This window comes from Bombina bombina, chromosome 4 (assembly GCF_027579735.1).
Source record: "Bombina bombina isolate aBomBom1 chromosome 4, aBomBom1.pri, whole genome shotgun sequence".
Classification (NCBI taxonomy): Eukaryota; Metazoa; Chordata; class Amphibia; order Anura; family Bombinatoridae; genus Bombina; species Bombina bombina.
In genome coordinates this window covers 204,856,695-204,871,559 of record NC_069502.1, presented here as the reverse complement: position 1 = coordinate 204,871,559, position 14,865 = coordinate 204,856,695, and the positions used below count along the sequence as shown (strand labels likewise).

The window sequence follows — 14,865 nt, the reverse complement described above, 5'->3', positions numbered from 1 at the left end:
GGTTCCAGACGTTCAGGCGTTTTGTCAGGCTTTAGTTAGGATCCAACCTGTGTTTAAACCTGTTGCTCCGCCATGGAGTTTAAATTTAGTTCTTAAAGTTCAAGGGGTTCCGTTTGAACCTTTGCATTCCATAGATATTAAGCTTTTATTTTGGAAAGTTCTGTTTTTAGTAGCTATCTCCTCGGCTCGAAGAGTTTCGGAGTTATCTGCTTTACAATGTGATTCCCCTTATCTGATTTCCATGCAGATAAGGTAGTGTTACGTACCAAACCTGGGTTTCTTCCTAAGGTAGTATCTAATAAGAACATCAATCAGGAGATTGTTGTTCCTTCATTATGTCCTAATCCTTCCTCAAAGAAGGAACATCTTTTACACAATCTTGATGTGGTTCGTGCTTTAAAGTTTTATTTACAAGCTACGAAGGATTTTCATCAAACATCTGCTTTGTTTGTTGTCTTCTCTGGACAGAGGAGAGGCCGAAAGGCTTCGGCAACTTCTCTTTCTTTTTGGCTGAGAAGCATAATCCTCTTAGCTTATGAGACTGCTGGCCAGCAGCCTCCTGAAAGAATTACAGCTCATTCCACTAGAGCGGTGGCTTCCACATGGGCTTTTAAAAATGAGGCCTCTGTTGAACAGATTTGTAAGGTGGCGACTTGGTCTTCGCTTCACACTTTTTCTAAATTCTACAAATTCAATACTTTTGCTTCTTCGGAGGCTATTTTTGGGAGAAAGGTCTTACAGGCAGTGGTGTCTTCCGTTTAAGTTCCTGCCTTGTCCTTCCCTTCATCCGTGTCATAAAGCTTTGGTATCCCACAAGTAATGGATGAACCTGTGGACTGGATAAACCTTTACAAGAGAAAACAAAATTTATGCTTACCTGATAAATTTATTTCTCTAAGCATAAATTTTGTTTTTTCAAAATTAGCGCTAGTTACATTGGGACACTGATATCTTACAGAAATCCCTGAATATCCCTTGACATGTATATTTTTTTTTTTAGAAGACATCCCAAAGTATTGATCTAGGCCCATTTTGGTATATTTCATGCCACCATTTCACCGCCAAATGAGATCATTAAAAAAAAAAAAATTGTTCACTTTTTCACACTGAAATTATTTACAAACAGCTTGTGCAATTATGGCACAAATGGTTGTAAAAGCTTCTCTGGGATCCCCTTTGTTCAGAAATAGCAGACATATATGGCTTTGGCTTTTTGGTAATTAGAAGGCCGCTAAATGCCACTGCACACCACACGTGTATTATGCCCAACAGTGAAGGGGTTAATTAGGGAGCATGTAGGGAGCTTCTAGGGTTAATTTTAGCTTTAGTGTAGTAGACAACCCCAAGTATTGATCTAGGCCCATCTTGGTATATTTCATGCCACCATTTCACCGCCAAATGCGATCAAATAATAAAAAAAATAAAAAAACGTTAATTTTTTTACAATTTTAGGTTTCTCACTGAAATTATTTACAAACAGCTTGTGCAATTATGGCACAAATGGTTGTAAAAGCTTCTCAGGGGTCCCCTTTGTTCAGAAATAGCAGACATATATGGCTTTGGCTTTTTGGTAATTAGAGGGCCGCTAAATGCAGCTGCGCACCACACGTGTATTATGCCCAGCAGTGAAGGGGTTAATTAGGGAGCCTGTAGGGTTAATTTTAGCTGTAGTGTAGTAGACAACCCAAAGTATTGATCTAGGCCCATTTTGGTATATTTCATGCCACTATTTTACTGCCAAATGCGATCAAATAAAAAAAAAGTTCACTTTTTCACAAACTTTCGATTTCTCACTGATTTATTATTTACAAACAGCTTGTACAATTATGGCACAAATGGTCGTAAATGCTTCTCTGGGATCCCCTTTGTTCAGAAATAGCAAGACATATATGACTTTGGCGTTGCTTTTTATTAATTAGAAGGCCGCTACATGCCGCATCACACGTTTATTATGCCCAGCAGTGAAGGGGTTAATTAGGTAGCTTGTAGGGAGCTTGCAAGGTTAATTTTAGCTTTAGTGTAGAGATCACACATTAGACCCGCTGATCCCTCCCAAACAGCTCTCTTCCCTCCCCCACCCCACAATTGTCCCCGCCATCTTAAGTACTGGCTAAAAGTCTGTCAGTACTAAAAAAAAAGTTATCTTTGATTATTTTTTTTTAGCATTTTTACATATGGCTGATGTGTAGGATCCCCCGTTAGCCCCCAACCTCCCTGATCCCCCCCCCCCCCCAAACAGCTCTCTAACCCTCCCCCTCTACCTTTATTGGCAGCCATCTTGGGTACTAGCAGCTGTCTGCCAGTACCCAGTTTACCAAAATAATGCTTTATTTTTTTATTTATTTTTTATTTAGTGTAGCTTCCCCCCCAAAGACCAACCCCCCACCCCCTCCCAGATCCCTTAGATCCTTTTTTTTTTTTTTTTTATTAAATTATGACCCCACTCTAGCCCATTTTTCTTCAACAATTTTTCTGTAGTGTAACCGTTCCCACCCGCTCTGCCCCTGGGCACGCACGTCTGTGCATGCCCCTGGCAATCCCGCCCACGATCTCGCCCCCCTCTTGCATCAGCAGATGCATTGATGGCTGCCACCCAGACCAGCTCCCACCCACCAACGATACCGGCCATCGATGTCTGGTGCAGAGAGGGCCACAGATTGGCGCTCTCTGCATCGGATGGCCAAGGAAGGTTATTGCAGGATGCCTCGATATCGAGGCATAACTGCAATAACCGGAAAGCGGCTGGAAGCAAGCAGGATCGCTTCCCCGGCTTTCAAAGACAGACGATGTGCAGGGTACATCCTCGGTCGTTAACTGTTTTTATTTATTTTTTTGAGGACGTACCCTGCACGTCGTCGGTCATTAAGTAGTTAAAGGAGGTTTTGGCTACCCTGGACAACTCCGATATTTCTGTCGTCGTCAACCCTAAGAAATCTAGTAAATTAAATACTTTGATGTTCCTTCCTCTGTGGAGGTGTTTCCTGTACCAGACCGTGCTACAGAGATTATAGCACGGAAATGGGAGAGACCTGGGATTCCCTAATTCCCCATCTCCGGTTTTTAAAAAGATGTTTCCAGTGGCTGGCAGATTGTACCTAAGGTAGAAGGGGTGATTTCTGCTCTGGCTAAGAGAACCACTATTCCTCTTGAGAATAGCTGCTCTTTCAAGGACTCCATGGACAAGAAGATGGAGGCTTACTTGAAAAAGATGTATATTCATCAAGGTCTCCAATGCCAACCTGCAGTGTGTATTGCTACCGTGACAAGAGTGGCAGCTTATTGGTTTGACGCATTGTCTGAGTCTCTTCAGGCAGAGACTCCCTTGGAGGAGATCCAGGATAGGATTAACGCCTTTAAGCTTGCCAATTCCTTTATTACTGACGCTTCATTGCAGGTCATTAAGTTAGGAGCCAAAATATCTGGTTTTGCGGTATTGGCGCGTAGAGCATTATGGCTGAAATCTTGGTCAGCAGATGTTTCATCTAAGTCTAAGCTTTTGGCGATTCCTTACAAGGATAAGACCTTGTTTGGCCCGGGTTTGGCAGAAATGATTTCCGATATCACGGGTGGTGAGGGCTCTTTTCTGCCACAAGATAAGTAGAATAGGCCGAAAGGACGTTGAAGTAATTTTCGTTCCTTTCATAACTTCAGAGGTTCCAAACCTTCTTGGTAACACAGTCAGTCTTGGAACAAGGGGAAGCAATTTAAGAAGCCTGCAGCTGAGTCTAAGTCAGCATGAAGGGATTGCCCAGGATCGGATCAAGTGGGGGGCATACTTTCTCAGTTCTCTCCAGCTTGAATATGAGATGTCCCAGATCCGTGGGCTGTGGACATAGTATCCCAGGGTTACAAATTAGAATTCAAGACATTTCCTCAAAGGGGCAGGATCCACCTCTCAAGATTATCTTGACCAGATAAAGAGAGAAGCATTCTTGAAATATGTACAGGATCGAGTGATAGTTCCCGTTCCAGTACAGGAACAGGGTCTAGGGTTCTAGTCCAATCTGTTCGTAGTTACCAAAAAGAAGGAACTTTCCGACCGATTCTAGACCTGAAATGTCTAAACAAGTTTCTCAGAGTACCGTCCTTCAAGATGGAGACTCTGTTTCATTCTTCCTTTAGTGCAAGAGGGTCAGTTCATGACGACCATAAACCTGAAGGATGCGTACCTTCATGTTCCCATTCCCAGGGATCATCACAAATTTCTGAGGTTTGCCTTTCTGGACAAAAACTTTCAGTTTGTGGCTCTCCCATTTGGCCTTGCCACAGCTCCCAGAATTTTCTCAAAGGTTCTGGGGGCTCTTTTGGCAGTGATTCGGTCTCGGGGAATTGCTGTGGCGCCCTTTATGTACGATATTCTGGTTCAGGCACCATCTTTTCAACTAGCAAAAACTCACACAGAGTTCTTGTTGTCTTTTCCTTGTTCCCACGGATGAAAGGTGAATTTGGAAAAGAGTTCCTATGTTCCGGCTACAAGGATGGTTTTCTTAGGGGCCATTATAGATTCCCTATCAATGAAAATATTTCAGATGGAAGTCAGTCAACAAGAGACTCTCCCGTGCTGGCTGTCTCAGGAACATCTGTCTCAGCGGACATGCTTTCAGAGACCACGGACTCCAGCCTGATGGGCTGGGGAGCAGTCTGGGACTCGTTGAAGGCGCAGGAACTATGGTCTCAGGAGGAATCTGCTCTTCCCATAAACATCTTGGAGTTGAGAGCGATCTTCAATGCCTTGATGACTTTGCCTCAGCTGGCCTTAGCCCGGTTTAATCAGATTCTAGTCAAACAACATAACATAACCTCAGTGGCTTACATCAACCACCAGGAAGGAACTCAGAGTTCCTTAGACATGAAGGAGGTGGTTCGGATCATTCAGTGGGCAGAAGCTCACAATTGCTTCCAAAGTACGGTTCAAGGTCAAGGGATCCTCAGGCCCTCTTGATAGATGCTCTGATAGTTCCTTGGAACTTCAGGTTGGCATACCTGTTTCCTCTGTTGGCTCTCCTTCCATGAGTCATTGCTCGTATCAAGCAGGAGCGAGCGTTGGTGATTCTAATAGCTCCTGCGTGGCCTCGCAGATTCTGGTATGCAGACTTATTGGAGATGTCGTTGTCTCTCCCTCTTTAGAGACATCCTCTGCGGTAGGACCTTCTACTTCAGGGTCCCTTCCTTCACCCACATCTGGTTTCTCTGAAGCTGACTGCTTGGAGTTCTGTCTAGGCGTGGTTTTTGGAGTCAGTCATTGAGACCATGATTCAGACTCGCAAGCCAGTTACTAGAAAGATTTACCATAAGATATTGCAATTTATGGTGTAAATATCTTTATTGTTGTGAATCCAAGGGCTATTCTTGAAGTAAAGTCAGGATTCCTAGGATTTTGTCCTTTCTCCAGGAAGGTCTGGAGAAGGGTTTGTCTGTCTGTACTCTGAAGGGTCAGATTTCTGCTCTGTCTATTTTGTTGCACAGGCGTCTGGCTGACGTGCCAGATGTGCAATCTTTTTGTCAGGCCTTTGTCAGAATCGGGCCTGTTTTTAAGTCTGTTGCTCCGCCTTGGAGCCTTAACCTTGTTAAAGTTTTGCAGCAGGCACTATTAGAGCCACTGCATTCCATAGATATTAATTTATCTTGAAAGGTCTTGTTTCTTACTGCTATCTCTTCTGCTCGGAGAGTCTCGGAACTCTCAGCTTTGCAGTGCAATTCGCCTTATCTCATTTTTCATGCAGATAAGGCAGTTCTTCGTACTAAGTTTGGTTTCTTTACTAAGGTTGTTTCGGATAGAAATATTAATCAGGAAATTGTTGTTCCTTCTCTGTCCTAATCCTTCTTCTCATAAGGAACGTTTGTTGCACAACTTGGATGTTGTGCGTGCTCTTAAATTCTACTTGCAGGCAACTAAGGATTTTCGCCAGTCTTCTTCCTTGTTTGTTTGTTTTTCTGGGAACATAAAGGTCAGAATGCTACTGCTACTTCTCTTTCTTTTTGGTTGAGAAGTATAATTCGTTTGGCGTATGAGAGTGCTGGACAGCAGCCTCCTGAGAGAATCACAGCTCATTCCACTAGGGCTATCTTCTGTTCTTCGGCTTTCAGAAATTATGCTTATGTGGAACAGATTTGCAAGGCTGCAACTTGGTCCTCTTTTTGCATACTTTTTCCAAATTTTATAAATTTTATACTTTTGCCTCGGCTGAGGCTTCTTTTGGGAGAAAGTTCTTCAAGTGGTGTTGCCTTCTGTTTAGGTCTACCTGTCTTGTCCCTCCCTAGTCCTCCGTGTCCTTTAGCTTGGGTATTGGTTCCCAACAGTAATTGAGGACGCCGTGGACTCACCATATACTAGGAAAGATAACAAAATGTATGCTTACCTGATAAATATCATTTCTTTCTGGATATGGTGTGTCCGCGGCCCCACCCTTTATTTTAAGACACTTTTTTTTACTAAACCTCAGGCACCTCCACTTTCCTTCAGTCGAATGACGGGTTTGTGTGGATGGGAGTGATACTCAACAGCTTTGCTGTGGTGCTCTTTGCCGCCTCCTGCTGGCCAGGAGTGATATTCCCAAAAGTAATTAAGGACGCCATGGACTCAACCTATCTGGAAAGAAATACATTTATCGGGTAAGCATAAATTTTGTTTTCTTTCAATAGGATTGTGAGAGTCTTTGAGCCATTACTACTGGGATTCAACTCCTGCCTATTAGGAGAAGGCAAATATACCCAACATTCCAAGAGCATGTAATACATCTTACCTTTATGGTATCTCAGTCTTATATTTGCCCCCACAAGAGGAAGGTGAAGAATAAAGGTGCTCCAGATTCTTCTTTGAAAGTGGTTTTCAGACCTGCTTGGGGACCCATTTTTCTCTTTAGAGAGGAAGAAATTAAGGGAGGGGAGTACTGGGTAGTGACAGAAAAACATCCTCTGGGAATTGGTCACAAACCTAATAACATCCCAAAATGTCGGCTCTCGAAGAAACGCATAAAAATGCACATTTATCTAGATCAGACATCCTTAAACTTGGCCCTCCAAAAGATGATGCACAAGAAAGCCTGCAAACAGTTTGCTAAAGACAAGCAGACTAAGGACATATGGATTACTGGAACCATGTCCTGGGGTCTGATGAGACCAAGATAAACTTATTTGGTTCAGATGGTGTCAAGCGTGTGTGGCGGCAACCAGGTGAGTACAAAGACAAGTGTGTCTTGCCTACAGTTAAGAATGGTGGTGGTAGTGTCATGGTCTGGGCCTGCATGAGTGCTGTCGGCACTGGGGAGCTACAGTTCATTGAGGGAACCATGAATGCCAACATGTATTGTGACATACTGAAGCAGAGCATGACCCCCTCCCTTCTGAGACTGGGCCGCAGGGCAGTAATCCAACATAATAACCCCAAACACCTCCAAGATAACCACTGCCTTGCTAAAGAAGCTGAGGGTAAATGTGATGGACTGGCCAAGCATGTCTCCAGACCTAAACCCTATTGAGCATCTGTGGGGCATCCTCAAACGGAAGGTGGGGGAGCGCAAGGTTTCTAACATCCACCAGCTCCGTGATATAGTCATGGAGGAGTGGAAGAGGACTCCAGTGGCAAGCTGTGAAGCTCTGGTGAACTCCATGCCCAAGAGGGTTAAGGCAGTGCCACACAAAATATTGACACTTTGGGCCCAATTTGGGCATTTCCACTTAGGGGTGTACTCACGTTTGTTGCCAACGGTTTAGACATTAATGGCTGTGTGTTGAGTTATTTTGAGGGGACAGCAAATTTACACTGTTATACAGGCTGTACACTCACTACTTTACATCGTAGCAAATTGTAATTTCTTCAGTGTTGTCACATGAAAAGATATACTATTTACAAAAATGTGAGGGTTGTACTCACTTTTGAGATACTGTATATTTGTGTATTGCAAAAAGGGATTGTGCCCACCCTCATTGGGCTCTTGTAATTTCTTATTTTATTTGGTATGCAGACCTAGTTCAGTTGCAGTCTTTCTGCTTGATCTCTTCTTCTGCGTCTCAACTTTCTCAAGGTCGTCTTTTTGTTTATCAAAATCTCAGGCCTCTGTTTATCGGCTTTGAGATTGAAACTTTATTCCTTAAACAGAGAGTTTTCTGACAAGCTATTGGAGATTTTGACTCAGGCTGTAAGCCTTCATCAAGTAAGACTTATCACAAGATTTGGAAGGTTTTTAATCCCTTGTGCAGTAAACTTAGTTTTCCTGGCGTTCATTCAGAAGACCAATTTTCTGCTATTTTTGTTTTATTTCATAGTTTGATGGTTCAGACTTTTGTTCCTCTAGTCACATGTCGGGTAATAAAGTAAAGTTCTCCTCCTTGGAAGCTTATTTTGGTTTCAAGAGTTTTGCAAACTCTCTTCCTTTTGAGCCTATGCATGGCTTAGACGCCTGTCCTTTTAAGGTATTGTTTTCTTTTAACAATCTTTCATCAGTAGTGCTTCTGATTTGTCTACCCATTCTTGTGACACTCTTATTTTACATCATAAGTCAGTTTTAAAAACTGATGGGGTTTTGTGTTTTTTTACAAGACACGCTCATGTTTATTTATTCTATTGGTGCCAGTTCTAGTATGCACCTTATTTACCCTGCTTTGTCCTTTTCTAATTGCTCTACGTGAGCAATATTTAAAGCTCTTATAATCTTGGGTTTCTTTGCCGCCTACTAATAGCAAGGAGTTGAATCACGTCTTATGGACTTTCACCAACATGAAATAATGTAATTTATCAGGTAAGCATAAATGTTGTTCTTTTCTTTCATATGGATTATTAAACATCTTTTAGTACCTTGTCTATTTGAATGCTGTATGCTATTGTCAAACTTGTCTGTTTTTTTGTTTTTTTTTAGTTTATTACTCATATTGTTCTATTAAACCAGGGGTTTTCAAAGTCTTAGGTGGTGGGCCTTCCCTCTGTAAAAATGTGCTCTTTAAAGAAAATAGTAAGATATACTTTGTTTTAATTTTGGCAATTTTACATCTCATCCAGGGTTCACAAACAGCTCTCAAGAGCTGATTCTGTGCAACCAAAAGCACCAAAGCTTCAATTTGCAGTTTTAGTCCTGTGTTAAACGCAAGTTACTGATCAAAACAACAAACGCTAAGCAATCTCTGAACAATTTCAACCTCAGCATCTTTCTTCCACCAACCTCCTACCCTTTGCCTTATTGCATCACAACATAACAAGTGTCATCGGCTCTTAAAAAACATTCTGGGCTAGATTACAAGTCAAGCAGTATATTGCGTTTTCGTTATAGTGAAAACTCCGCTAGGATTTTCATTTTTGCGCTGGTATTGCAAGTTGAAGAAAACAAAACTTATTTTGCGCTAGTTGTAACCCGACTAATGCAAAAATCATAACTTACAATATTGCATGCGCGTTTACGTATCCCCACATAGAAGTCAATGGAGATTAAAAAAAAAAAAAAACTCTAACAGCCCACTCTCGCGCGAACACTATCACATATTCTCAGCGCTAACCCAGCATGAAAATTGGAAGATTTCCTATTCCAATGTTCTTTAACATGTTTGTAATATGTGCATACACTATTGCATTCTGTAAAATGAGCTTACCCGACATGAAAATGATAAAATCTAACACTCGAGATCTCATATCTTTGAGCCCTTATAACTTTTTTGGTGCAATATTTTTTAATTTTTTTATTAGTGTTAATATGCGTGTAACTGTTCTTTGTAATATATTTTCTATGTGTTGTGATACTTTTTATTTTCGGGAAAACAGTTAACCACAGCTCTGAGATTGCGGTAATGATTCCAGCATAAACCGCGATTGCACTTAACCTGTAATAACAGCGCAATTAAAAAGGAGAGCAAACTGTCGCAAAATTGTTTGCGCTCCACTTGTAATCTAGCCCATTATGTTTTACCAAAGTCAGCTGTTGCTTGTAATATCCATAAGATAATGCTAATTGTTAGTGATGCACCGAAAATTGAAATTCTGGACCGAAACCGAACCCAAAAATGCACTTGGCCGAAAACCAATACGGAAATTGTCTTGAAAAACAGAATGGAACACAGAGCGCAACCCACTCTAAGTGTAAAATCATTTATTTACTCCAACAATTAAAAACGTGTGAATCGCACGTACAGTGTGACAGAATAAAAATGCACAATTCAACAAGTCCCAGATTATATCACCGGATGTCAGGGGTTTGTTGTCCGTCACCTCGTAGCTTGAAATCCCAAAAACGGCTTCCGGAACGCTGTGGATGAATTCAGCCTGTGAAGAGGGATACTCCGAGCAACACCGGTGATTGGAAAGCTGAGAGAAGTTGCTAGTGCCGCCTCAACGCGTTTCCTCAGGTTACGACCTGAGGAAACGCGTTGAGGCGGCACTAGCAATTGCTCTTTTCATATATGGAGCATTGATTTTTTGCCATTTAGTGGCGCATAGGAGTTTTATATTCTAATTTGTTCTATCTAGTATCAAGATAGTTTATTATTATTTTTTTCTCCTTTCTCTCATGTTATATTTAGTTTGATATACCATATTATAATATATTGGTTTGTTCTAAATAGGGTATTTTCCATCAAGTGAATTTAGAAACTTTTATATATTTATCAACTGATTCCAGTTGAGAACCGCAGCTGTTTTGGGTTCACCATTTTTTTGTTACCGAAAATATCTTATTTTAAAAAAAAAATTGCATAATTAGACTAATTAATGAATCTGAATTGAAAATCTTCATCCCAATAAAAAAAGCCCACACTTTTATTGAAAGTAACACACTAAAATCAAAGTATCAAAACAATATGCTACACAATTTTACCAAGAAAAAAACGGGCAAAAAATGCCATTTTCAACCAAAATTTCAGTGCATCCCTACTTAAAACAATATTAAATATCAATATACTGTATTATTCTTTATTTAGTTCTAGGTAACACAATCAGATTTATCAGGTTTTTATTTTTTACCAATTATCCAAATAAAGTATAGTCCTAGAAAACTCATTATATGCAAAACAGTAAGTCAAGTAATAAACTTAAACAGCAGCTCTAGGCTAGCATCAAATTTCAAAAATGCTACACAATAATTTTACTGAAAATATCAGGCAAAAAAATGCAATTTGTGGCCGAAACGTTTGTCCTGACGAAATTTCGGTTCATCCCTCCAAATTGTCACTGCTTTCACGCCTTCCCATATATGCTTTATTGGACCCCCCTTTCATAATGCCTACACTGTTTTGAAATATAATTTTCATATACTTCAGCAGTGCCCTTATAAATGAAACCTTCCATTTTAGCCATGGGGGTTGTAAATCAGGATGAAATTTAGCTACATAAATGTTACTGCGATAATCTCATATATACCACATTTCTTTATTAAAAATTTGTTTGTTTTTTTTAAAGGTTGCATAATTTTATATTTTTTTATACAATATGAATAATTAGGAAAAGTGCTGGTTAAATAAAAGAAAAGTATATCTTTGAAATGTGTGCAGTTTTCTTTATTATGCCAGTACACTTTACTGCCTTGTTATTTTGTGCATTATTGCTTGGTTTTCAGTCTATTGGTTTCTTATGTAATTTTTCTTGACAGTCCCCAGATGCAAATGTCCTGGTTAGGGCAGCAAAAGTTAGAAGATTTGAATAGAAAAGATAGAACATCTATGAGCTACATGAAGGTGCGCAGCGGTGTAAGGCACCCAGTGTAAGTATATATTGTGTGGTTTATTAAAGGGATATAAAACCGGTCCTATTAACTGTTATTTATAAAACATATTTACTTGCAGATCCTGAAAAAAATAAAGGGACAGTCAACACCAGAATTTTTGTTGTTTTAAAAGATAGACAATCCCTTAATTACCAATTCCCCAGTTTTGCATAACCAACACAGTTATAATTATACACGTTTTACCTCTGTAATTACCATGTATATAAGCCTCAGCAGACTGCCCCTTTATTTCAGTTCTTTTGACAGACTTGCATTTTAGCCAATTAGAGCTGACTCCATGATAAATTCACGTGCATGAGCTCAATGTTATTCATATGAAATACATGAACTAATGCCCTCTAGTGGTGAAAAAAAAATGCATTTAGATTAGAGGCGGCCTTCAAGGTCTAAGAAATTAGCATATGAACCTCCTAGGTTTAGCTTTCAACTAAGAATACCAAGTGAACAAAGCAAATTTGGTGATAAAAGTAAATTGGAAAGTTGAATAAAATTACATGCCCTATTTGAATCATGAAAGGTTTTTTTGGACTTGAACTGTCCCTTTAACCCTCAGTTTCCACTCACTTTACCTAACTCTTCCTATTTAGCAGCATGGGTTTACACCTTTACTCTCTATGAAGCTTTACAAATGTCCCTTTACTGCTCTGAGACAATTGTGCAAAATTAGAGGTTATATTCTAAAACTTGTTTCTGGATCATCTATAATTACTATTGGGAATATCACTCCTGGTCAGCAGGAGGAGGCAAAGAGCACCACAGCAAAGCTGTTAAATATCACCTCCCTTCCCTCCAACCACAGTCATTCTCTTTGACTATGTTAAGAGCAAGGAGGTGGTAAAGTTTAGGTGTCTAGAAGAAGATTCTTCAATCAAGGTTTTATTATTTTTCAGCAGTGCAAGTTTGTTCTGCTTTTTCCTGGGGTTTAGCCGTAGCCCATGTCAGTCTCTTTAGTAGAGCAGTGGTGGCTTTTAAGCAATTGGGAACTTGTGGTGTATAATCCTCACTGTGCCTCCCAAATAGTTATTGCTGCCCTACTCTGAAAGCTTGAGGGAGATCACTCAGTCTTTTTCCACAGGTCCATGTGAGGAAGGATGCCTCTCATACCTAGTGAGCTGCCATGCTGCCTGGCAGATTACATAGAGGTAAGTGCTAAGTTTATTTTTCTAGGAAGCAATACAGAAAAATTATTGGCACTTTAACAGTTTATCTGTTGGGACATTTTACTCAATTTTCCTAATGTTGGTCATAGGACAAGGAGAGGCAGTTGTGCAGGCACTGGGGACGTGAGGAGAAAGGACTATAGTTCTTTTTATTTGAAAGTTACTGTGGTTTTTATTTTCTGCAGCTTTTATTTTACATTAAATGATGGCCGGGAGGTTCTGGTGGTGACGCCCACGGAACCGAAGCAGTAAAGTATTTGCACGCTTTTTCCTCGTTCATTTCCGGAGTCCGGAGGTGTCGTTTCTAGTTGCGGTTCCGCTTTTTATAGCTTAGCGGTTCCAGATACAGTGAGGAGCAGTTTTGTTTATGTCCGGATATTCTGTTATTGAGGGAACAGTTCTTTTCTCCAGTGGTCTGCAGGACAGGTAGGCACCTCAGCAGGCTGGCTGATGTGTAGGGGCTGCCAGGGGTGGTGTTAGAGGTTTTTTTGTGACACGATAAAAAAGTTACCGTTTAAAATTTAAAGGGGCATTATCGTTTTTTGTTTGATATGTTTAGTGACAAATAAAAGTATTTTATTTTTCATTTGGCTAATTTTTGAGTAAAGATGGACCAAGAGGCCCTGCAGAATGTGACTTGTGCTTTATGTTTTAATGCTAATGTGGAACCACCAATTCCTTTCTGTTCCTCATGTATTGAGAGAACATTGAATTACAGGGATAAACTTTTTGAATCTGAGCCAGCATTGTCTAAGAAGGAATGCTGTTCAGGGGTCTCCTGCAAATATTCAAGATATGCCGCAGCTTTCTCCTCAAATGTCCCAAATTTATTGTCCACACATGCAGTGCCCTGCGCTTCCTCACAGATTGCAAGACATCGCTACCCTTATGTCCTCTGCGGTAACTGATGCGCTGTCTGCTTTTCCCATGCTGCAGGGAAAGCGCAAGAGGAAATCCAAGGATTTAGGGAGTAAGGTTTCTGACACAGTGATGGCTGTAACGAATCTTCCTTCCCAGAAGTCTGAGGAGGAAGATACTTTGGTGGCATCTGAGGGTGAAATCTCAGATTCAGACAGTCTAACTCCTTCTTCTGATGCTGAAGTGGTATCATTTAGATTAACGCTGGAGCACCTCTGTATGTTACTTAAGGAGGTTTTGGCTACCTTGGACGACTCCTACACTACTGTCGTAGTCAATCCTAAGAAGTCTAGTAAACTTAACAAGTATTTTGATGTACCTTCCATGGTGGAGGTTTTCCCGGTACCAGATCGGGCCACAGAGATTATTACTAGGGAATGGGAGAAACCGAGTATCCCTTTTTCTCCATCCCCTATTTTTAAGAAGATGTTGCTGACTCCATCAAGGAATCTTGGCAGATGGTCCCCAAGGTGGAAGAGGCAATTTACACTTTGGCTAAGAGAACCACTATTCCCATAGAGGATAGTTGTTTCTTCAAGGATCCTATGGATAAGAAGTTGGAGGGGTTGCTCAAAAAGATGTATGTACATCAGGGTTTACAATGGCAACCTGCAGTGTGTATTGCTACCGTCACTAGTGCGGTGGCATACTGGTTTGATGCTGTGTCTGATTCTATTCAGACACACATCCCTTGAAGAGATCCAGGATAGGATCAAGGCCTTTAAGTTTGCCAATTTTTTTATTACGGATGCTTCCCTACAGGTTATCAAGCTGGGAGCAAAGATTTCTGGTTTTGCCGTACTGGCCCGCAGAGCCTTATGGTTGAAATCCTGGTCTGCGGATGTTTCCTCTAAGTCTAAGCTTTTGGCGATTCCCTACAAGGGTAAGACATTGTTTGGGCAGGGCTTGGCTGAAATTATTTCTGACATTACGGGGGAAAGGGTCATTTCCTCCCTCAGGATAAGGGAATAAGCAGAAGGGACGTCGGAGTAATTTTCATTCCTTTCGAAACTTCAAAGGTAAGCCTTTCTCTCCCTCTGCCAATCAAGATCAGTCTAAACCTTCCTGGAGGACCAACTAGTCTT

The 14,865-nt window shown here is 40.8% G+C and overlaps 1 protein-coding gene across 1 annotated transcript in view; it reads left to right on the top strand.

Annotated features, from left to right (window-relative positions):
• Window positions 1-14,865, top strand: part of STAG1 (stromal antigen 1) — a 788,714-nt gene that overhangs the window by 717,976 nt on the left and 55,873 nt on the right. The window contains exon 26 of the mRNA XM_053709754.1: window positions 11,568-11,678. Within this exon, the coding sequence (XP_053565729.1) occupies window positions 11,568-11,678 (111 nt within the window). The remainder of the gene's footprint in view (window positions 1-11,567; window positions 11,679-14,865) is intronic.